Below are 25968 nucleotides of genomic sequence, written 5' to 3'. Positions count from 1 at the left end.
ACAGCAACGAAGACCCAATGCAGTCAAAAATAAATAAATTTTAAGTAAGTAGCCTTTCTTTTACATAAAGTAAAATAAAAATATTTATTTGTTTTAAAATAACCATAATAAATTCATTACATGTTGGCATAAACACACTTTTTAAGAAAAATAACTATTTTCCCAAACAACTATAAATAGTATAATCTACAAAAATATTGAATCACTATGCTGTATACCTAAAAGTAATGTAATATTGTAAATCAACAGTACCTCAATAAAAAAAGTTGATGAGGATAATTCTTTATAGAAGAATCACAGCTAATACATGCCGAGGGATAACATTAGAAATTACTATTTTACAAACTCTAAAAATTTAATAGATCTGGTAATGATCATCTTTGCTAAAACCATATTAAAAGATTAATTGGAAGGTTTGTAATGGATGGATCAGGCTAATTATCCATTGGTCAATCAAAACATCACTGAATTTGAGACAACCAGGAACCATGTATCTTCTGCTTTGGTACACAATCTGAATTATTCCTGTTCAGAAACTTATAAACCTCAAACTAATGAATTTAATTAAGTGTCTAGATTTAAATACAGTTTTCAAGAAGTATATAAGGTAGAGAAACATGTTAACACCACAAGAATTCAATCAGCCAAATACGGAATGCAAGAAATTCCACCGGGAAAATAACTTATAGACCTTTAAAAACTAAATTGCATAAAAGGGAGAGGATGCAGAGAACTGTTATAAATTTAAAGAGATTAAAAGACACATTAACCGTAAAATAGATAGCTGGTGGGAAGCAGTGGCATAGCACAGGGAGATCAGGTCGGTGCATTGCGACCATCTAGAAAAGTGGGATAGGGAGGGTGGGAGGGAGGGAGACGCAAGAGGGAAGAGATATGTGGATATATGTATATGTATAGCTGATTCGCTTTGTTATACAGCAGAAACTAACACAACATTGTAAAGCAATTATACTCCAATAAAGATGATAAAAAAAAAAAGACACATTAACAAAATGCAGTGTTTGGACCTTGTTTGCATCCTTATCCAGCTGTAAAAGGATCATTTTAGGACCATTGTGGAAAATTGAACATGAACTGGTGTTAGATGACATCAAGGAATTACCTGGGTTTTGGTAAAACCAATTACTTGATTTTGGTTTGAATGTGTTAATGGTATTGCTTTGGTTTTTTTGTTTTGTTTTGTTTTTAGGTTCTTACACATTACAGAATCTGTGATGAAATACTAATGGTGTCTGGGGCTTGTTTTAAAATACTCCAACAACAGCATAAAGTGTTAGAAGTATTTTAAAAAGAGCAGAAAGTTGATGATTGTTAAACTGAGCACCTTCTTTTACCTCTTATATATGTTTGAAATACTCTGATACAAAAAGTTCTTTTAAAGTATAAAGCATCAAAATTTAAATGGCAGAAATAACTCCAAAAATTCTTTTTTAATGGTCAATCAATTGCTACACAATTAGTGTCTTTCAAAAAGGGGGTGGAAATTAACCCCTGACCACTGTCAGCTGAGAGCTGGCCTGGTTCAAGCAGACTCTGTGCTTCTCCAGTTGAACTCAAACAGTTTCATAGACCACCAACATCAGACTTGGTCACTTAGTGCCCGTGATGCCGTGAGAAAAAAACCACACCATAATCAAATCTGAGAACAGACACAAACAAGAACTCTGTCCAAACCACAAAAATGACCGCATGATGCTGCCCTATAGACTCCTAGATAGATGTCATTATGATACCCATCAGAGAATCGCCTCAGCTTTCTGCCAACAAAAATTTAGTGTCGTGGTGTCCCCTAAAAAGGCATGTTCAAGTCTTAATGATTGATAACCTGTAAATCTGACCTGATTTGGAAGTAGGGTCTCTGCAGACATAACCAAGCTAAGCTGAGGTCTTACTGGACCTAGATGAGCCCTAATCCAATAATCAGTGGATTTTTGTAAGAAGAGGAAAATTCAGTTATAGACACACAGAGAGGAGAAGGCCATGTGAATATACACAGGAGGTGAGCCAAGGAACACTAAGCATTGGCTGCAAACATGAAAAGCTATGAAGAGATGAGGAGAATACTCCCCTAGGACTTTCAGAGTGAGTATGGCTTGGCCCACACCTTGATTTTAGACTTCTAGACTCCAGAACTATGCAAGAAAAAAGTTCTGTTGTTTTAAGCCACCCAGTTTTCAGTCATTTGTTACAATCGCCCTTCAAAACGAGTACATAGGAAGAGATATGGGAACATATGTATATGTATAACTGATTCACTTTGTTGTAAAGGAGAAACTAACACACTATTGCAAAACAGTTATACTCAAATAAAGATGTTTTAAAAAAAAAAAACGAATACATAGAGCAATACCCTACCCTGCTTCATTGAACCTTCTTCAAACTTTCCTATAAGAAGTCTTTTTAATGTTCTTTTACTGAGACATCTCATGGTTTCCCAGGGTCTGTGGTCTCCCTTATTGCAATAAGCAATAAATGCAATTTTTTTTGCCATGGTTGAGTTCCAGTGATCTTAAAGCTATGGGCATTGACTGCAGGCATGCTATAGGCAGATAAATTTTAGCAAAGAACCCATATTGAAGGTAAAGATCTGGAATTTTTTAAATTGAGATGTAATTGAAATATTATATTAGTTTTACGTGTACAACATAATGATTTGTTATATGTATATATTCCAAAATGATTACAGTAAGTTTAGTTAACATCCATCACCACCAATATGTTTGCTATGTCTTTGAGTTCATGTTTTTTTTAGATTCCACATAGTAGTGATATCATACAGTATTTGTCTTTATTTGTCTGACTTATTTCACCTAGCATAATGCCCTCGAGGTCCATCCATTACATATTGTCACAAATGTGAGATATATATATATATCACACAGCACATTTTCTTTATCCATTCATCCATTGTTGGAAACTTAGGTTGTTTCCATGTCTTGGTTATTGTAAATAATGCTTCAATGAACATGGGGGTGCAGATATATTTTTGAGTTAGTGATTTTCATTTTCTTTGGATAAATACCCAGAAGTACAATTGCTGAATAATATGGCAGTTGTGTTTTTAATTTTCTGAAGAACCTTCATAATGCTTTCCATAGTGGCTGCACCAATTTACATTCCCACCAACAGTGCACAAGGGTTCCCTTTTCTCCACACTCTCACTGCACTTGTCATTTCTTGTCTTTTTGATAATGGACATTCTAACAGGTGTAAGGTGATGTCTCATTGTGGTCTTGATTTGCATTTCTCTGATGATTAGTGACGTTGAGTATCTTTCGGGGTACCTGTTGACAATTTATTTATGTGTCTTCTTCAGAAAAGCGTCTTTGCCCATTTTGAAATTGGTTTGTTTGTTTGCTCTCCTATTGAGTTGTATGATGTCTTTATATATTTTAGGTATTAACCCCTTATCAGATATATGATTGGCAAATATGTTATTCTATTCCTTAGGTTGCTTTTTCATTTTGTTGATGGCTTCCTTTGATGTACAGAAGCTTTTCAGTTTGATATAGTCCCATTTGACCTGGAATTTTCTTCTTTCAAAACTTCTGTCCCATTAATATCCCTTGAGAAGTCTTCCTGTACCCCCCACGACCCGGGGAATGAAACCATTGCTCTACAATATGAAGGAGTTCCTCAGCTTTGTCATCCATAATACCAGCTTTGTCTTTAGTCTTATCCATTCTGTTGTTTAGTCCGTCTATTTCACTTTTGTAATCTTGACTATAATATAATTAATTTCCAGGGATTATTTCTTATCTCTCACTAATTCTTTCTTAGAGCATCTTGTTTTATGATAGGAATGCAATTTCCTCTAAAATCTCTCTGAGGGTTCCATTTGAATTTTTAAATCTTTTCTTTTGTTCTCCAAATTACCTCCATTTTCTTCAGGGTTGCTCATTAGTTTATTCTTCTTCTCTCTTCCTTGATGGGGATGTTTCTCAAATGTGTGTTGACTTTTACTACTTAGTTCTTAAGTGAGGACTGAGTTGATTAGTGAGAACAAATTGTTTCCTCAAAAGGCCCCTGCCTTAAATGAAAAAAAGCTCCCATGATCTCTGTGGGAGTGTAGGATGTTTGGTTAGCAGGCTTCCCCATACAGTGTGTGGGCATGGGCAGCCAGGAAGCCAAAAACATTTTATAAATGCCAAAATAATAAGGATTTTTCTTCTAGTAGTGAAGTTAAGTGGGTTTCACTCTTGGATGGAGCTGTCTATCCTTTTGACTCTCAGTTGAGTAAAGTAGAGGTCTGAAATGATCTATCTTTTTTTATCTCTGCTTTCCTTATCTCCCAAGCCTAATGTCTTCTTCCAATATCTCTTTATACCTCCCAAAGACAGACCTCCCCCTTTCTCTACAAGGCAGTCCTTGGGTTTTAGGCTGGAGGGAGAGTGTCAGCACTGCCAGCCTTAAGAGCCCTGTTTACTCTACTTGGAATAAGGAGAGGGAAGGACAGAGAAGGGAAGGACCCACAAACCTGATCATTCCAAGTACTCATCTTTGGCTAATTCCCAAGGATCACCTGGGACCTGTGGCTGCTTTTCTTGCATGTATTGCTGTTGGGTTCGGAGTTTCTTGGGGACCCCCCTGAAGGGCAGTTCTTCCTTCCCTCTGTCTTTGGCCTGTATTCTGCCCTTCTCAGTTGAGTAATCTGTATCTATGTACTTTCCATCTTCCAAGATTTTTTTTTAAACATCGTTATTGGAGTATAATTGCTTTACAATGGTGTGTTAGTTTCTGCTTTACAACGAAGTGAATCAGCTGTACATATACATATGTTCCCATATCTCTTCCCTCTTGCGTCTCCCTCCCTCCCACCCTCCCTATCCCACCCCTCTAGGTGGTCACAAAGCACCAAGCTGATCTCCCTGTGCTAGGCGGCTGCTTCCCACTAGCTATCCACCCTACGTTTGGTAGTGTATATATGTCCATGCCACTCTCTCACTTCGTCTCAGCTTACCCTTCCCCCTCCCCATATCCTCAAGTCCATGCTCTAGTAGGTCTGTGTTTTATTCCCATCCTACTCCTAGGCTCTTCATGACATTTTTTTTTCTTAGATTCCATATATATGTGTTAGAATAGGGTATTTGTTTTTCTCCTTCTGGCTTACTTCACTCTGTATGACAGACTCCAGGTCCATCCACCTCACTACAAACAACTCAATTTCGTTTCTTTTTATGGCTGAGTAATATTCCATTGTATAGATGTGCCACATCTTCTTTATCCATTCATCTGTTGATGGACACTTAGGTTGCTTCCATGTCCTGGCTATTGTAAATAGAGCTGTAATTAACATTTTGGTACATGACTCTTTTTGAATTATAGTTTTCTCAGGGTATATGGCCAGTAGTGGTATTGCTGGGTCATATGGTAGCTCTATTTGTAGTTTTTTAAGGAACCTCCATACTGTTCTCCATAGTGGTTGTATCAATTTACACTCCCACCAACAGTGCAAGAGGGTGCCCTTTTCTCCACACCTTCTCCACCATTTATTTGTAGATTTTTGATGATGGCCATTCTGACCAGTGTGAGGTGATACCACACTGTAGTTTTGATTTGCATTTCTCTAATGATTACTAATGTTGGACATCCTTTCATGTATTTCTTGGCAATCTGTATATCTTCTTTGGAGAAACTTTCTTCCTGCTGCTGGTTTCCCTTCCCATTATACTTTTATCAAGCAGGTACAGGTATAAGTGTAGATACAGAAATGGAGAGAGTTCTACCTTTCTGTCATTCATGGGCATTTAGGAGGAAGGGATGGTAGCAGTATATGCTCAGATGAGGATCTTGAAACAAACAAAAAAACAATTAGCTCTATTTTTAAAGAGATAGAGATGGTATAATGCAATATTTGTAAAAATGCTTAACCCAAAATTCAAGTCTCTAAAGGAACTTTCCTGTGTAGAATTCCACAAGGACATATTCATTCTCCTCCACCGTTAAGATTCTGCTGTAGAAGAAATTAACAACCATTACATTACCCTGTGCAGCTGTGCTTCTGCTCAGTGGTTCCTGTTTGTTGTCTGCCATGTGTGGTACCTGGTAAAGATGATGAAAGCTTCTACCAGTAAAGTTTTTCAAGGTTTTCTTAAGTCATTAAGTGTGTCTGTTCTAGGTGTTAGTTTCTTTGGGAACCTGTGAAGTATTTACGTAGGTGAACAGAGGTTATGAAAAAGTAGGAAAATTGGTCAGATTGTCATTTTATTTAAAAATAAAAATTAGCTTCAAATCATTTATAGAGAAGACAAAAAGATAGTTCCTCTTAGAGAAAGGTGTTAACTTCTGACATAAGACCAGGATTCACATAAAGCCATTGCTGATTTCCAGATACCACCTATTTTCCTTTTACTATTTCAGCTCAAAATTTAACTTTTGAAAGAGTTCAACTCTACAATATACAGTTGAATGTATTTTGATTTCAGATGATGGGGCGCTTTTTCAGTGGTCTGGCACAGTCAGGGGCCTGGTGCTGCTTTGATGAATTTAATCGAATTGACATAGAAGTTTTGTCAGTCATCGCACAGCAGCTCATTACCATCAGGAATGCCAAAGCTGCAAAGGTAAGGAGCTGGTCATTGTCTATGGAGATCGTGTTTCTTAAGTTCGTAATGAATTTACAGCATGTTGCATCTTAGGAAGGACAGTGCTAACTTTAGCCTATGTATTCCAAGTTTCCAGTGTCATTGGTGAGTATTACAGCAACAGGACTTAGTTGGATGAATTAATTGCTCATCCAGGCAACACAGAGAAACAACTCTATGGCAGACATTGTGCTGGGACCTGAGGAAACAGAGTCGGTGAGACTCAGTCCCTGCCCTCATGGAACCTTGTTCTTCCCACCCTCAACACACGTGCACATGCGCACACACACACACACACACACACACACACACACACACACACTCTTGTACTCCCTGTCCCTTTCTCCTCCACTCCTCTTTTCCTCCTCACCTTTCTTATTCTTGCCTTTGACATATACTTCTCTGCTAGGTTTCTCTAATGCTGCCTCATCTAGGCTCTACTGCCTTCCTCATGGCCCCTAGTCTCAGTCTATTGCTGGTAGAAAAATGAGAGAGGAGTCCTGGAAAACCCAAGGGGACCTTGACTCTCCAGAACTCACTGGACTGGAAAAACCGAGTGTAGGGCCAGATGAAGATATTAAAATGGCCTCACTATTGAAAATCTCATTTAGCCCATAAGAACATGTTCCTAGAGAAGGGTTTTGTACTGGGAAGGTGATGGCATTGAAGAATGTGACCAAGTCCCCTACCGCTCTGTGTTGACCTTGTGAGATTATGTCATGAAGTCACCAAAGGGCAGATTGATGTTCAGCCAGTACAAACCAGAACAGCCTTGCCAGTTGTTTAATATTTAAATAGTCACTGCCTCGAGCCCCTGGAAGGTCCCCACCATTACCTTGGCCCCTACCAGAAAAGCTCAGACCTCCTCAGGATCCAGCCACAAGGGTTCATCCTGACCTACCAAGGGGGCCTCTGGACCCAGCTCCCGCTCTAGGGACAAGGGCCATTCTCATCAGAAAGTGCCCTGCTAAAGAGCTGTTAAATATTCTATCACCTCTGCAAAAAAGCATATTATAGAACAAGTAAAAAGAAAGCAGAAATTGGACTTTTACCAGCTACTAAATCGTACACGTCATTGTACTTTACACTTATTTCATCTTCACACCAAACCAATGTGAAGTAGATGACGTTTTCCCAAGCTACAGGTCAAAAAGATTCAGGGAAATTAAAACATTTCTGGGAACAACATAGAACCAAGACACACATCTAAATCTGTGTGACCATGAGGTCCATGCTCCTCCAACTACACACCCTCTGGGAGGCCCGCATTAAAATCAGGGACCACCAGATATAACATAATATCAGTCATTATCACCATCCTGAGCACTTAGCATGCTTAGCAAAGCCTCGGGAGCAAGGGAGAAGGAACCAGAGAGAACGCAGGCCGCCTTGAAGCATTGCCAACTGGAGAGCAACCATGTGAGGTGAAAGGAAGATAGGAGGACATCTGAAACTAACCAAATCTCACCCTTGACTTTGCCAGTGGTCAGATGAGATAGTCGGAGTAGAATATCCCCCCCAGAATACATGAAGAAACTAAAGCACGGCAATTTACAAGTTTAAATTACACAAAAGCCATTTAACAGCAGCAGGACTGGGGTCTCCATTTGTGGGGTCCAGCACTTTCTCCTCCAGGCTATGACACATCACCCCAGCTCCATCATGGTCTTCCCCTGTATTCTTTGTAACTGAATATAGTGCCTTCATCCAGTCACCCACCCAGAATCCTGGAATTCATATTGAATTTTTTCCATTGCCATCAACCCCAGAATCTAAGCCATCACCAAGTCCATTCAATTGTATCTCCTAGATCTCTCTCATCACCAATAAGAACTCCCTAATTCTGGCTCTCCTCATCTCCCCAATAACACTTCCAACTGGTCCCCTGTCTGTAGTTTGTCTAACCTGTCCATTGCCATCTATGGTCCTATCACTCTTGCTGTTTCCGCCCATCCATGGAACAAAATCTAAATTTTTTAGCTGAGCAGGCAAGATTTATGATGCTCAGGCCCCAGCCTACTTACACTTTCCTCCTAGAACTTTACCCTTTAGCAAAGTGAATAGCTGGCCATTCCCTGAACATGCAATGCTGTTTCTTGTTCCTGCTCCCTTTGACTGGAATGGCTGCCCTGTTCATCTATGGGAAATGCCCTCTTCATTCTCCAGGTCTCACACGGGCTTCCCTGCTCCTCCTATGAGCTTTGCTCCCTGCGGGCTCTGCACACACCTCCACTATAGCATCGATTGCACTGCATGGTCATGGTCCTGGGTCTAACTCTACACAACAAGCCCAGGAGTTTCTCAAGTGCTCTGTATGCCCATTCCTAACCCATTGCCTACCTGGCACAGATGCTCAATGGGTGTTTGCTGTTGAATGACAGTGAAGGGGTAATTCCAGTGACTCTAACGGTGAGGCCTCAACCACTCAAGGACTAAGATCAGATTCGAATTTCTTAGGGACTCCAGAAAGTAGTGGTGGAGAAGGTTTAGTGGCCATTAAATCTAAGTTGAATTGAGGAGTCTCAGCGAAAGATGTTGAGGCCTAGAAGATTACAGGTCTGGGCCAGGAAGGCAGAGACACCTGGGGCAAGGCAGGGGCAGGAAGGCAGAAGGCAGGAAGCATGTAGCCCGGAAGAGATTGGGAGTGGGTAGGACAGAATCAGGAGGGAAACATTCTCAACAGCAGGATTCAGTAGTCTTTGCTTGAATGCATGTTACACAAGTTTTGTATTCAAGTAGTAGTTATGGGAAAGAATTTACAAATGTCAGGGGACGTGTTAACTTATATTTTCTCTTTCCCTTCAACAGCTCTCTAGATTCATATTTGAGGGGCGGGAAATAAAGTTGGTTATGACTTGTGCAGCCTTCATCACAATGAATCCTGGATATGCAGGCAGAACCGAGTTGCCAGATAATTTGAAAGCCCTGTTTAGACCCTTTGCGATGATGGTTCCAAATTATGCATTGATTGCAGAGGTGAGCTTCACATTATAAAGCAGCAAAAACTTAAGCTTGTTTCTTTTATTTAGTATTTGATAATTCTGGTAGAAAGTTTCCCTTATGAATGCAGTCTAGCCAAGATTATACAGTATTGTTTCCTCTGAAGTGTGTAGATATGATCGTTACCACATAGAATGTTTTGTTCTCTGTGTGTGTGTGTGTGTGTGTGCATGTGTGTTTGTGTGTATGTGTGTAACTGCTATATCCCTAAAGCCCAGGATGGTATCTGGCATATAGTAAGCCCCCAAAACTGGAATGAATAAGTAAGTTTAATTAACCAGTTCCTTGGGGTTCATCAGTTTGTCTCTAGGAATTAAAATGTCTAGATTATTCTAAAAAGACTGTATTATTCTCACTTCTCTTGCTGCATTATTTTTTTTATTAGAGTCAAGGGATGTTAAGTAAAAGCAATACTAATCACTAATGATGGAGGGCAGGGATTTGTTTCTAGTCTGTATCAACTTAGTCAAAAAAGAGCAATCATTAATAAGCTAATTATTTATGATTGTATTTGTTCCTTCTGTATCTATCTAGAAATCTTTCTGTTTAAACCTTTTTTTGTTTCTTCATACTAGTTAACACCCAGTGTATTAAATTTTATATGTATTTTTCTTGACACTTTTTACCGAGGTATAATTTATATATAGTAAAGGGCACACACAGATCATAAGGGTACAACAGAGTGAATCCTTACACATGTATTCACCTGTGTGTTCACCAAGACCAATATATAGGATGTTTACAGGACTCCGGAAGGCCCCTCATGCTCGGTGCTGTATTTCACAGCAAGGGATGCTACCCCTTTTAGAACGGAGCTTCTCAGAAAGCACATATTACTCCTGTGGCTAATAAATTCCTGACAACAGCTAATTTAAAATATTCCTCTGGGCTTCCCTGATGGCGCAGTGGTTGAGAGTCCGCCTGCCAATGCAGGGGACACGGGTTCGTGCCCCGGTCCGGGAAGATCCCACGTGCCGCGGAGCGGCTGGGCCCGTGAGCCATGGCCGCTGAGCCTGCGCGTCCGGAGCCTGTGCTCCGCAACGGGAGAGGCCACAGCAGTGAGAGGCCCGAGTACTGAAAAAAAAAAAAAAAAAAAAAATTCCTCTATGTGAATTAAAAGTAATTGCCTAAGAATAGAATAGACCATGCCAAATCCTATCATTAGAAAAAGTACAACGTTTATTAGTATAATGCCTACAGCATCTCATGAGTCCCCCAGTGTCCTCTGTGGGTAAGATGGGGTGGTGGGCCGTTAAAGCAGGTGGCATCTTCACTCCAGACCCCTCTCTGGACAGGACAATAAATGACTTGCTCATTGTCCAAAGCTGGTAGGAAGAAAACCAGGTTTGGAACTCAGTCCGACATTGTGTTCACATCTCACGTTTTGTCCTATTGTTATATTACTCAGTAATTAACTGGAGAAATTTAAAAATCCAGTCTTCTGAGTGCTATTCCTATTGTTGTTACAGATTAAATGAATCAGGGTCTGTCATCAGTAAATATTTTTCATCACCTGCAGCGCACAGAGTACTGTGCTAATAGGTAGTGATAGAGGAATGAAAAAAACAGACACCAGTTCGAAATCTCTGCATTATCTCACATCACAATTCCGAGGCCAACTGCAGTAATTTGAGTAGATTATGGGTTGAAGGAAGTGTCCACACCCACCTCCACTATCATCACTGATTTATCTAACCCAGGGTGCAGCAGAAACTTGTCAGAGGCAAGGTGGCGTCCTAGGGCAGGGGAGAGGCTACAAATCTTTGTGTAGCTTCCCTTGACTCCCAGGGAGCCTAAAGGGACTGCATCACTGACACTGTTAGATCAGGGAAGCTCAAGTCTTGCATTTATACTCAAGTCTTGCATTTATACTCACAGCACCATCCAGCCTCCACGATGTGAACATTTTCACAGTGGGCTCTGCTTCTCCTTGAACCAAATGTCACCAAGACCACATCTTCATCTGTCCAAAGGAAGCAGAATCAGTGCCCAGACATCCCCATATAATATCCCACCTTCCACCTTGTGGCACAAAACCTTTTTCCCTTCAATCTTTACATTTCCTTGTTGAAGGGTATAACAGCTTGGAGAGATACAATATAATACCTAAAGTAGATTTTGAATACATTGGTATTATGCTAATATGTTGTTATCAATATAATATAATAGACACTGCATTATATTTTTCCATTCTAGGTAATCCTCTATTCTGAAGGATTTGAATCCAGTAAAATATTAGCTAGAAAAATGACTCAGATGTATAAGCTTTGCAGTGAACAGCTCTCTCAGCAGGATCACTATGACTTTGGCATGAGAGCCGTGAAGTCTGTACTGGTCATGGCTGGGTAAGAAACCAAAGTGGGCAAGAGTCAAGTTTCCATTCATGAGTAATTCACAGATGGCTCTTAAAGCAACATAGCAAGCGATTAATAAATGTTAGCTGCTGCTGTTGTCATCATGCTTACCTTGACACAGTGAAATGGGGCGTCTCTCTTCATCCCAAGGTCTTCACTGTGAGAACCAACATAGCTGCCCCCAGACCAAACCTGAGACTCCACTAGGCTTTGGGTAACTTTTGTTTCCCCTGAACTCGTCACCTACAATGGGTTTCAGCGTACAAAAGGCTTTACTACCATGAGCTAGGATGACGAGACTTAAAAGACATAGTTTGTTATGCAGATACACTAATTGAGTCATACACATCACCTGACAAAGCATACTTCAGTTTCATCACTCCATCCGCAGTCCAAGCTTTTATCCTAGATGCCCCCTCTCTCTTTACAGTTTGGTCCAAGGCTGAGCTTCTTTCTAATTCCTAGTAGAGCAAGTCTTTTCTCTTCTCAGGCCCCAGCTTCCCTCTTTATACCCTCTTGACACACCCACCTGTGGCATCCCCAGCTTGTGCAGAGTCTCTGAGGGAATCTGTCTTCTGTCTGGTCCTTCCTCTCAGGCTGTGACTCGCTGGCTCAAGCTCCATCCACACGGGACCCCTTCTGACTGGCTCCTGTACCCCTGGCGTCTGCACAAACCTCCCTGCCTTTCTACCCTCTGTTCCTTCTTTCAACCTCCTAGATGCAGTATTTCTCCTCTTGATAGGATTGCCATTAAAGGAAGAGGGATAATAAGGAGTTGAGACACGCTTGTATTCAGAGAACACAACTACAGCCCACGGGCAAGACAGACAAAGGAGCAGTCATCTAGAATATAATGTGTGAGGGCAACCATGGGGCTGTGCCCTGGGTTCGTTGGCAGGGGATGGAGGGACTTTCTAGAGGAGGGAATGTCTGAGCTGGGTTTTGAAAGAAAAATAAGAGCCAGCAAAAGACCAAAGCAGAGCATTCTGGGATAGGAGAAAAGGGAGTCACGGGGATATGAATCATCATGATGTATTCAGGGAATTGTAAATACAGGTTGGATAAAGTCTGGACTGATGGGGGCAGCTTGAGAAAATGTCCTTGTCGTTCTCCTCAAGGCTATGTAGCCTGTGCCTGACTTGTCCGTGTGCTCTCTTGGAGATGGACACTGGGCATGCAAGGGAAAATGGTACCCTCCTTCCAGCAGGAATCTGCAGTGGCATGCCCTCCACAGCTTTCTGCAAGCAGAATCCCCGACCCACAGGTTTGGGAAATCATGTTCCATATTATGTTCTTGCAATGTCATCTGAATTATTCCTTTAAATTTAGGTCTTTAAAAAGAGAGAACCCAGACCTAAGTGAAGATGTGGTATTGATAAGAGCTTTACGAGACTCTAACTTACCAAAATTCCTAACAGATGATGCTGTTCTATTCAGGTAAATTTCTAGGTGTGACAAATAAAAGCATAGCTACTTTGTAGAGGTAAACCATAGTTTACCTTCAGATATGTCTGCCTCTAACAAGGTATCATCTTTTCTAGAGACACTTATTGCAATTTTTAAAATACTAGTTTAAATAAAGATACTAAAGCTTTAGCCTCAATCCAATCATTTATATTTTTCAAAATATTGATCACCAAGCTGCATGCTATGCAAATTAGCGTTTGGTTACAAATTCCTGACCTAAGAGAAATTCCTGACTCAAAAGAAGCAGAGGGCCTCCCTGGTGGCGCAGTGGTTGAGAGTCTGCCTGCCGATGCAGGGGACACGGGTTCGTGCCCCAGTTCGGGAGGATCCCACGTGCCGCAGAGCGGCTGGGCCCGTGAGCCATGGCCGCTGAGCCTGCGCGTCCGGAGCCTGCGCACCGCAACGGGAGAGGCCACAGCAGTGAGAGGCCTGCGTACCGCAAAAAAAAAACAACAAAAAAAAGCAGATTTGGGCCCCCACATAAATGTGATTGCTTTTATCTATTTCTACTTTTATTATTTAGTTTTATGTTTATCTAAGTCATAGAAGTATGTGGTTTTTAAAATAAAATGCTATTATAAGTTACTCTCATGAAAAACAACAGTTCCCTGCCCTTCACCACGTCCCACCTCCCAAAGGCAATCATTTTTTAATTCATTCATTCGTTCTTTCCTATTTCCCTCCATATTTTCTTAACATCTTTATTGGAGTATAATTGCTTAACAATGGTGTGCTAGTTTCTGCTCTACAACAACCTCCATAGTTTTTAGTACCACGTTTATGCCATCTCATGACTTTTCTGTTTTAGATGTTATCTATTAAGTTACTAACAGAGAGATAAGGATATGCACACGCACCTCTCCCCCTCCACCCATCCTCTCTGTGTAGTCATGTTACAATATAACTGGAGCTAAATATTCAGGATTTCCATAATTTATTATAGAAGTATAAATGTTACCCAAAGATGTGCTATCTTTCCCTTGTTATTAAATTATCTAGCTTTTCATCTTCCCTTCGTATATTATCTTAATTTTTGTTTTTTATTCCTTTTACCTACTTTTTTATAAATCTATCACTAATTCATTTCAAATTCTGCCAGAATATAAATCTCCTAAAAACAAAAACAAAAACGACCTTCAATCATACAAAACATTCTCCTGAATTTGTCTCCTTGGAGACCTCATCCTCCTCTCTGATCTACACTGGTTGCCCATTATCCCTGGTGCGTATCTGTCATCCTGGGATGCCCATTTATGACCTTGCTGGCTCTTTGCCTTTATCCACTATCAGATCCCCTGTTACCCAGAACATGTGTCTACTCACTTTTGGCAGAACGTGATGAAAATTTCTATACAGTTATGTTTGCACAATTATGATATTGCTATGAGTGAGATTCTAGGAAGTACATTTCCTAGATCATGGGGTATGGACGTTACAAATTTAGATAGATCCTATCAATATGTCCTCCAAAGACATTTTACATTTATATAAACAGTTTTATGAAAATACCCATATCTCTTTATATATTTTGGAGGGAGAGATACCAAAATAGTAGCCTATTTTATGTACATTACTTTAATTATTAGTACCACTGAGAATCATTTCTTATGTTCATTACTCATTTATATTTATTATTCTCAGAGCATTATTCTATTGTGCTCTTTTACTTAGCAATTTGTGGGAAATCATTAACTTTATCTGGTATAAAAATTGGAAATATTCTCTAAGTATATCATTCACTCTTTATGTTTAAAGGCTTTTGCCTCACAGAAGTTTGATTTTTGCTTGTTTTTATTTTTTCACTTTATCAACTTTTTTTAAAGTTATACAATTTTTATCTTTCTGAGGTAGACTTTCTTAACACAGTGTTGTAAAGTTCATCTGTTATATTTTCATCTAGTACCTTTTTTTCCTTGCTCTTTTTTTATCGACATATAGTTGATTTACAATATTGTATTAGTTTCAGGTGTACAGCATAGTGATTCAATATTTTTACAGATTATACTCCATTTAAATTTATTATAAAATATTGGCTATATTCCTTGTGCTGAACAATAATATATCCTTGTAGCTTATTTATTTTATACATAGTAGTTTGTACTTCTTCATCCCCTACCCCTATCTTGCCCCTCCCCCTTCCCTCTCACTACTGATAACCACTCGTTTGTTCTCTATATCTTTGATTCTATTTCTTTTGTTATATTCACTAGTTTGTTTTATTTTTTATATCCCTTATATAAGTGATAACATAGGGTATTTATCTTTCTCTGTATGACTTATTTCACGAAGCATAATACCCTCCCGATCTATCCATGTTGTTGCAAATGGCAAAATTTTATTCTTTTTATGGCTGAGTAATATTCCAACGTATATACATACCAAATCTTCTTTATCCATCCATCTGTTGTTGGACACTTAGGTTGCTTCCATACCTTTGTTATTGTAAATAATACTGCTGTGAATATTGAGGTACAAGTAGCTTTTCAAATTAGTGTTTTCATTTTCTTTGGATTTATATCCAGGAGTGGAATTGCTGGATAATAGGTAGTTCTATTTTTAGTTTTTTAAGGACCCTCCATACTATTTTCCATAGTTGGCTGCACCAGTTTCCCACCAAGAGTATAGAAGTGTTCCCTTTCCTCCACATCCTCGCCAACATTTGTTGTTTGTGGTCTTTTTGTTGGTTGCCATTCTCACAGGTGTGAAGTGATATCCCATTGTGGTTTAGATTGGCATTTCTCTGATGATTAGTGATATTGAGCATATTTTCATGTGCCAGTTAGCCATCTGTATGTCTTCTTTAGAAAAATGTCTATTCAGGTCTTCTGCCCAGTTTTTAATTGGGTTGTTTGTTTGATATTGTGTTGTATGAGCTATTTATATATTTTGGATATTAACCCCTCATCATTTGCAAATATTCTCCCATTGTCTTTTCATTTTGTTGATGGTTTCCTTTGCTGTGCAAAAACTTTTAAATTTAAGTAGGTCCCATTTGTTTATTTTTGGTTTTGTTTCCTTTGCCTTAGAGACAAAACCAAAAAATGTTGCTACAATTTATGTCAAAGAGCATTCTGCCTATGTTTTCTTCTAGGATTTTAATGGTTTCCAGTCTTACATTTATGTCTTTAATCCATTTTGAGTTCATTTCTTATATGGTGTGAGAGAATATTCTAATTTCATTGTTTTACATGTAGCTGTCCAGTTTTCCCTGCCCCACTTATCGAAGAGACTGTCTTTTGCCATTGTATATTCTTGCCTCCTTTGTCATAGATTAATTGACCATAAGTGTGTGGGTTTATTTCTGAGCTCTCTATTCTGTTTCATTGATCTATGAGTTTGTTTTTGTGCCGGTACCATACTGTTTTGATTATTGTAGTTTTTTAATATAATCTAAAGCCAGGGCGTGTGATACCTACAGGTCTTTTCTTCTTTCTCAAGATTATTTTGGCTATTTTGGATCTTTTGTGTTTCCATACAAATCATAAAACTATTTGTTCTATTTCTGTGAAAAAAGGCCATTGGTATTTTGAGAGAGATTGCATCGAATCTATAGATTGCCTTGGGGTAATATGGTCATTTTAACAATGTTGATTCTCCTAATCCATGAACACGATATATCTTTCCATCTGTTGTGTCTTCTTCAATTTCTTTCATCGGTTTCTTATAGTTTTCTGAGTACAGGTCTTTTACCTCCTTAGGTAGGTTTATTCCTAGATATTTTATTCTTTTTCATGTGATTGTAAATGGGATTGTTTTCTTAATTTCTCTTTCCAATAGATTGTTGTTAGTGTATAGAAATGCAACATGTTTCTGTATATTAATTTTGTATCCTGCACCTTTACCAAATTCATTGATGAGCTCTAGTAGATTTTTGGTTATGTCTTTAGGATTTTCTATATATAATACGATGTCATCTGCAGAAAGTGACATTTTTCCTTCCTTCTTTCTAATTTGGATTCCTTTTATTTCTATTTCTTATCTGATTTCTGTGACTAAGACTTCCAATACTATGTTGAATAAAAGTGGCAGGAGGGCTTCCCTGGTGGCACAGTGGTTGAGAATCTGCCTGCTAATGCAGGAGACACGGGTTTGAGACCTGGTCTGGGAAGATCCCACATGCCGTGGAGTAACTAGGCCCATGAGCCACAACTACTGAGCCTGCACATTTGGAGCCTGTGCCCCACAACCAAAGAGGCCGCGATAGTGAGAGGCCTGCACACCGTGATGAAGAGTGGCCCCCGCTTGCCACAACTAGAGAAAGCCCTCGCACAGAAATGAAGACCCAGCACAGCCAAAAATAAATAAATAATTTTTTTTTTTAAGCCAAGCATTTGAAGCCCTTTTAAAAAAAGTGGCAGGAGTGGGCATACTTATCTTGTTGTGATTTTAAAATAAAAGTTTTCAGCTTTTCACCATTGAGTATGATGTTAGCTGTGGGTTTGTCATAAATGGCTTTTAGTATATTGAGATATGTTCCCTCTATATCCAGTTTCTTGAGAGTTTTTATCGTGAATGGATTTTGAATTTTGTCAAATGCTTTTTCTGTGGCTATTGAGATGATTATGTGATTTTTATTCTTCCTCTTTTTTGTTAATATGGTGTATCACATTGATTGAATTGCAAATATCAAACCATTCTTGCCTTCCTGGAATAAATCCAACTTGATCATTGTTATAAAGCAGAAACTAACACACCATTGTAAGGCAATTATACTCCAGTAAAGATGTTAAAAAAAAAAAAAAACCAAAAAAAAGATGTATCATTGTTGAGAATTTTTGCATGTATATTATCAGAAGTATTGGCTTGTAATTTTCTTTTTTTTTTAGTGTCTTTGTCTAGTTTTGGTATCAAATAATAGTAGCCTCATAGAATAAATTTGTGACTGGTCCCTCCTCTTCAACTTTTTTGAATAGTATAAGAAAGATAGCTATTATCTCTTCTGTGTATGTTTGATAGAATTCCCCCATGAAACCATCTGGTCCTGGACATTTTTTTGTAGCAAGATTTTTTTTTTTTAATTACAGATTCAATTTCACATCTAGTGATCAGTCTGTTTATGTTGTCTATTTCATTCTGATTCTGTCTTGGAAGATTATATGTTTCTAGAAATGTATCCATTTCTTCTACATTGTCCAGTTCACTGGCATGTAATTGTTCATAGCATTATCTTATGATTTTTTGTATCTCTATGAAATCAGTTGTGTATTCCTCTCTTTCATTTCTTATTTTTCATTTGGTTCCTCTATCTTCTTCCTTAGTGAACCTGGCTAAAGATTTATCAATTTTGTTTATCTTTTGAAAGAAACAGCTCTTTGTTTCATTGATCTTTTCTATTGTTTGTTTGTTTTTTCAATTATATTTATTTCCTCTCTGATATTTATTACTTCCTTCCTTCTGCTGACTTTGGGCTTCGTTTCTTCTCCTTTTTCTGATTTCTTTAGATGGTAGGTTGGGTTGTTTATTTGAGATTTTTCTTACCTGTATCACTATACACCTCCCCTTTAGAACTGCTTTTGTTGTATCCCATAGATTTTGGAAAGTTACCTTTTAAATTTTCATTTGCCTCAAGGAATTTTCTGATTTCCTCTTTGCTTTCTTCATTGACTCATTGCTTTCTTATTAGCATGTTGTTTAGTCTCCATGAGTTTGTGTTTTTCCCATTTTTCTTCCTGTAATTGATTTCTAGTTTTATACCATTGTGATCAGGAAAAAGTTCCTGATATAATTTCTGTCCTCTTAAATTTGTTGAGACTTATTTTTGTGGCCTAGCACATGATCAATCTTGGAGAATATTGCATGTGCACTTGAAAAGAATGTGTATTCTGCTGTTTTGGGATGGAGTGTCCTGTAGATATCTATAAGTCCAACTGGTATAATGTATCATTTAAGACAACTGTGTCCTTGTTGTTGTTGTTGTTGTTGTTGTTTTGGTCTGGATAATCTGTCCATTGATATAAGTGAGGTATTAAAATCCCCTACTATTATTGGCAATAGCTCCCTTTATATCTGTTAACATTCTCTTTGAATATTTAGATGCTCCTGTATTGGATGCATACATGTTAATGAGTATAACGTGCTCTTCTTTTATTGACCCTTTTATCATTAATAATATCCTTCTATATTGCTTGTTATAGACTTTGTTTTAAAGTCTATTTTGCCTGAGTATTGCTACCCCAGCTTTCTTGTCATTTCCATTTACATGAAACATCTTTTTCCATCCCCTAACTTTCAGTCTGTGTGTGTCTTTTAGCTGTGAAGTGAGTCTCTTGTAAGCAGCATATAGATGGGTCTTGTTTTTGTATCCAATCAGCCACCCTATATCTTTTTTATTAAAGCATTTAGTCCATTGACACTTAAAGTGATTATTAACTGTTATGTACTTATTGCCATTTTATTACTTGTTTTATGGTTGTTTTGTAGTTCTTCTCTGTTCTTTTCTTCTTTTTGTTTCTTCCCTTGTGGTTTGCTGATTTTCTTTAGTGGTATACTTGTGTTCTTTCTTTCTTGTTTTTGTGTATCTATTGTAAGTTTTGATGTGTGGTTACCATGCTGTGTATATATGTTGACCTATAACTGTAACTACTTGTTTTAAAGTGATAGCCATTTAAATTCAAATGCCTTCTAAAAGATCTACATTTTTTATTCCCCTCCCCCACATTTTGTGGTTTTGATGTCATATTTTACATCTTCATGTTTATCCGTTCACGTTTACTGTAATATAGTTGATTTTACAATTTGTTTTTTAATCTTTGCAATAGCTTATTTAAGTGATTGATCCACAACCTTAACTATATATTTGCCCTTACTAGTAGGATTTTTCCTTCCCTACAAATTTTTACTTCTTGTTATAGCCTTTTCTTTTCCACTTAAAGAAGATCCTGTAACGTTTCTTTTAGGGTAGGTTTAGTATTGATGAACTCTTTTTGTTTTTGCTTTTCTGAGAAGTTCTTTATCTCTCCTTCAATTCCAAATGATAATCTTGCTGGGTAGAGTATCTTAGGTGGTAGGATACTCTACCCAGCAAGTAGTTAAGCACTTTCAGCATTTTAAATATAACATGCCACTTCCTTCTGCCTGCAAGTTTCTGCAGAAAAATCAGCTGATAGCCTTAGGGGAATTCTCTTGTATGTGATTCTTTGTTTTCCTCTTGCTGCCTTTAGAATTCTCTCCTTATATGTAACTTTTGCCATTTAATCATGATATGTCTTGGTGTGGGTCTCTGGATTCATCTTGTTTGAGTCTCTCTGTGCTTCCTGAGCCTGGATATCTGTTTCATTATTTGGGTTTTCTAGTTCCTTATTATAATTCTCACTGTGTTCATCTATTCTTTTCCCTAGTTCAGTTAGCATTCTTATCAGTAGTACTTTGAACTCTTTATCTGATAAACTATTTATCTCTGTTTCATTAGTTGTTATTTTAGATTTCTTTTCTTATTCTTTCATTTGAAACAAAGTCCTCAGACTTCTCATTTAGCTTAACTTTCTCTGTCTGTATGAAATTAGGTGAAAGAGTTACCTATCCCAGTCTTTTAAGGGTGTCCTTGTGTAAGACCCCATATGCAGTCTGCAATGTGCCCAGTGGCTTTGGTGGGAGAGCTGGATCTGAAGTAAGCACAGGTCACATCTTCCCACAGGGTGTACTGGCAGCAATCCCTGGTGGTAAGTGGGGCTGGAAACGGAGGGGCTAGAGCCAGAGTCAGGTGTGAACTAGGGCTTCTCTTATGCCCAGTGGTCAACACTTGCCCTGTGAAGGGCAGAGGCAGGTCCCAAGGTGCTGAAGCAGAAACCCTGAGGTTGGGTCTGAGCTGGTTCTATTCCCTCTAAGTGTGTGATCTACCCCTCCCAGCATCAGCACCTTCACTCTAGAGGAGCAGTGCTGAGTGAGAAGGGCTAGACTGGATGCCAAGTGCAGGTTGGGGCAAGTACTGGGGTGATCCCAACACATCAGAGTTCCAGGCCACTCATGATCCACTGCCCCCATAAGCTCCAGCAATAGCCTCCCTTGCCCTGTTCAGATGCAGTGCTGGGTCCAAAACCACTCCTTCCCCCTAACTGCACATTCTCTTTGGCAAGGGCAGCCTTCACCCTAGTGGGGAGCTGCACTAGAGCTAGCAGTGCTGGAGCGGGTGCTCAGCATGGGCCAGGGCACAAGGTGGGAGATGGGGGTTGTGGGAAACCAGCGAGAACCCCAGGCAGTTTCATTCTGTTTCCTCCCCCTTGTTCTTGGGAGTAAACAACCATGTGTACACCCCTCACAAGTGGAGTCTAGGTTTCTTACAGCTCTGCTGGTAGTCCCACTGGCTTTCAAACCAGCTAAGAGGACTTGTCTTCCCAGTGTCAGCCCCCAGGACTGCAGTGCCCAATGTGGGTCAAACCCCTCACTCGCCAGGGAGGACCTCCAAGCCCATGTAATTCCCTGCCTCTTGTGTTTCCCCTCCAACAGGCACAGGTACCAACCTAACTGCTCTTTTTCTTCCCCTCCTACCTGACTCTGTGTGGATCTTTCTTTACAATTTTGACTGTAGAAGAGTCTTTCCGCCAGTCTCCAGTTTGTTTTCAGTGAGAGTTGCTCCACATGTAGATGTATTTTTGATGTGTTCATGGAGAGAGATGAGCTCACATCCTCCTACTTCACCATCTTGATCTCCCTCATCTTGTACTTTTCTTGTCATTTTATATTAAGTTTTTTACTGCCTCTCAAATGTTTTTGTGTTATGTAGTGTAAAGTGGGAGTTTAGCTTCTTTTTTACCCATAGAACCATCCCATATTAACTGTTTCCTACAGAAACAATCCATTTTTCCTTTGCTCCCTTTTTTATGTAGCACTAGTTTTCTATTTCTATTTCCATCTTATTTTTCTGAATATTTATATACCACTATAAGCACACATAAGTGCTTTTGAGATATAAATATAATTTTTTAAATAAACTGTTAAATTTGTCACCTATATGTTTGGTACTATGCCACATACTATGTATAATACAAAAATGTAAGAAATATTCCCTACCTCAAAAAGCTCCCAATATATTTAAGGACATTGGTCTACTGTACAAGAAACAAACAAAATCATGCACAATATCAGAGAAATGAGAGATTCTGGTATAACACACAGGATAATCTAGTATTGTGTGTTCAGAAGCAAAGATAATGAGAAAAATAGGAGCCATAGTAATGTTTAATAAATTAATTGTAACAAACATGGGGAAATATCAATGACCAGTGGTTCCTAACTTATTTTATTTCATTTTTTTACAGTGGAATCATATCTGACCTTTTTCCTGGAGTTCAAATTCCAGAGCACGATTATGGTATATTGCAGTCAACAATTATAGATGTCATGAAGAGACAAAATCTTCAGCCTGAGACATGTATGGTTAAAAAAGTGATACAGTTCTATGAAACCATGCTAGTAAGGCATGGTGTTATGTTAGTAGGGCCAACAGGAGGTGGCAAGACCACAGTTTACCAAATACTAGCAGAAACTTTAGGGAATTTGCAAAAACTTGGTGTAGACAATCCCTTTTACCAATCAGTTAAAACATATGTTCTTAATCCTAAATCAATTACAATGGGTGAATTATATGGTGAAGTTAATAACATAACCTTAGAGTGGAAAGATGGTTTGATGGCACTAAGTGTCCGAGCAGCTGTGAATGATACGTCACAAGACCATAAATGGATCATCAGTGATGGGCCAGTAGATGCTCTTTGGATTGAAAATATGAATACAGTCCTGGATGATAACAAGACGCTTTGCCTGGCTAACAGTGAGAGGATTAAACTCACACCTCAAATCCACATGCTTTTTGAGGTAAGTTGCATATTCCTTACTGTGGAGTGAAATCGTTCATTAGATTAGCATACCATCATTAATTTTTTTTCTCTTAGTGATGTACCATTGACTATCTGTAAGGCCTACCATGGTGTTTTCTTTACATACTAAATATTTACCAAATTGTCCTTTTACAATAGATTGTCCATTCTGACAACCAAAGTCTCTCAAATGTTTCTGTCTCTCTAGAAACAGGAAATACAATAAATTCTAGCTTCCCAAGCGCTTGTTTCTTTTCCTTTGGAGGCAGTAAATATATATACACATATATATATATATATATTTTAAGATGAATAAATCATCCCTCTGTGGTATGAATATTTGGTGATGGGATTGGAAAAGGAATGTGGGCCAAATACAGCTACAAAATATTATGGAAGATACCACCCCTTCTGTATTCATTCATCAAACATTAATTGAATACCTACTATGTCCTGGGTATTAGGCTGGGTATTGGATATAAGAATGAAAAAGATAAGAAGAAAAACAAAAAGAAGGGAAAAGAAATACTTATACCTTCCCATAAGGATTTGACAGTATCCTTCTATATTTTTTTTCTCCTTACTCCTCACTTAACTTTTCTTCTGCATTTTTAATCACTTAGAGCTCCCCCATTCTCTTCCACACAAAGCCTTACAGTGTTAACTTAAACTTTAAATGTGTGATTCCTTAACGTTGAATTTACAGGAATAAGGAAGTATCATGTTGGTCATTTCCTGTTCGACTCTTTTCAATTTTAGGTGCAAGATCTAAAGGTTGCCTCTCCTGCGACAGTCAGTAGATGTGGGATGGTGTTTGTGGATCCTGAAGAACTGAAGTGGATGCCTTATGTTAAAACCTGGATGAAGAGTGTTTCTAAAAAAGTAAGTGCAATCACTTACTCCCCACTGTCTCCATCTGTCAGGGCTCACCCTTCCCTTGAGTGCCCAGATAGCAATTGGTTAATGCCTCACTGTGCTTGATTGAGGGAATCTCAGCATTGTACAGAGATCTCTCCCCAGAATTCTTGGGATCTTCCAGGAAGGTTGTATACTTCCCAAAGCTGTCCTCGTTTTTTGTTACCCTGCCTGGCTTCTCTCCATCCTGTTTTCTCTCAAATATAAACACTTCCTTGAGTTTCCCCAAACACAGGTAGAACAACCTGGGGCATTAAAAAAAGACTTTGCAGGAGGCTTGAGATAATGAGAGGGAAGTACCTGGAAGGAAAAGAACAGTAAATCCAAGCATTGTTACAGTTTTTAGATTTTAGGAATCCCTAACACCTCTGAGAGCCAAGAAGAGAAAACCAGTTTACCTCTCACCCAACCTTAGGTCAATTACCCAAGACACATTCTAACCTCAGAGGTACCATTCCACCCAAAGTGAAGGAAAGCTTTTACATTATTATTCAGAACAACTCAGTTCCATATTATCTTCTGTACCCTCTGCATTCTAAACTAGGGTTTCTCTTTACCTTAACAAGTGATCTTTTTTTTCTTTTTGAGATTTCATTCTTTTTTTATTGCTGAGTAACAGTCCATTGTCTATTTATAGCACTTCTCCTTCATCCACTCATCTTGTTTGTTTGTTTGTTTTTTAATTGGGGTAGAGTTGCTTTACAATGCTTTGTTAGTTTCTTCTGTACAACAAAGTGAATCAGCTATATGTATACATATATCCCCTCCCTCTTGGGCCTCCGTCCCACCTCCCCCATCCCACCCATCTAGGTCACCACGGAGCACCGAGCTGAGCACCCTGTGCTATACAGCAGGTTCCCACTTCTATCTATTTTACACATGGTAGTGTATATATGTCAATCCTAATCTCCCAATTCATCCCATTTCCCCCTTCCCCACCATGTCCTCATGTCCATTTTCTACGTCTGCGTGTCCATTCCTACCCTGCAAATTGGTTCATCTAATGGATAAAGAAGACGTGGCACATATATACAATGGAATATTACTCAGCCATAATAAGAAACAAAATTCGGTCATTTGTAGAGATGTGGATGGACCTAGAGTCTGTCATACAGAGTGAAGTAAGTCAGGAAGAGAAAAACAAATATCATCTTTTAATGCATATATGTGGAACAAGCAATCTTTTTAAGTGTTTTACTCCATCTCATCTCAAGAAAGCCACTTCAAGAAATCCATCTTCTTTCTGCATCTCCCCCTCCAAAAATGAATCAGAAAACTCTTGTTTTCCTCATTCTTAGGCAACAACATTTTAAGAAGATTGTGGTAAACTTATTGTGGTAAACTCCAAGTACCTTATTTTTTTTTTAATTTTTTTATTGGAGTAGAGTTGATTTACAACGTTGTGTTAGTTTCAGGGGTACAACAAAGTGAACAGAGTGCCTTATTAAAGACAGTAATTCTCAGAATTGAGACTTTATCATGGGCTACCAAAAGATGTTAAACATTTCTGAATTCACTCTTTTAATACACTTTATTATTTAGAGCAGCTTAAGGTTCATAGAAAAATTTAACAGAAAGTATAGAGAGTTGTCATATAATTTCCCTCCTCCAAATAGTTTCCCCTGTTATTAACATTTTGCATTGGTGTGGTACATTTGTTAAAACTGATGAACCAGTATGGATGAACCATACAGTCTTATGAACTAAAGTCCATAGTTTACATTATGGTTCCCTTTTGTGTTGTACAATTCTATGAGTTTTGATAAATAAATAATATCATGTATAATATCATACAGAATAGTTTCACTGCCTTAA

At 38.5% G+C, this 25968-nt stretch overlaps 1 protein-coding gene across 1 annotated transcript in view; it reads left to right on the top strand.

Moving 5' to 3' along the window:
* Positions 1-25968, top strand: part of DNAH6 (dynein axonemal heavy chain 6) — a 297300-nt gene that overhangs the window by 132506 nt on the left and 138826 nt on the right. The window contains exons 30-35 of the mRNA XM_059078614.2: positions 6447-6584; positions 9414-9581; positions 11802-11950; positions 13289-13396; positions 22681-23236; positions 23998-24120. Coding sequence (XP_058934597.1) covers positions 6447-6584; positions 9414-9581; positions 11802-11950; positions 13289-13396; positions 22681-23236; positions 23998-24120 — 1242 coding nt within the window. The remainder of the gene's footprint in view (positions 1-6446; positions 6585-9413; positions 9582-11801; positions 11951-13288; positions 13397-22680; positions 23237-23997; positions 24121-25968) is intronic.

This window comes from Kogia breviceps, chromosome 11, assembly GCF_026419965.1.
Source record: "Kogia breviceps isolate mKogBre1 chromosome 11, mKogBre1 haplotype 1, whole genome shotgun sequence".
Lineage (NCBI taxonomy): Eukaryota > Metazoa > Chordata > Mammalia > Artiodactyla > Physeteridae > Kogia > Kogia breviceps.
The sequence above is the reverse complement of the archived record's forward strand: the minus strand, read 5'-3'. Positions and strand labels throughout refer to the sequence as shown.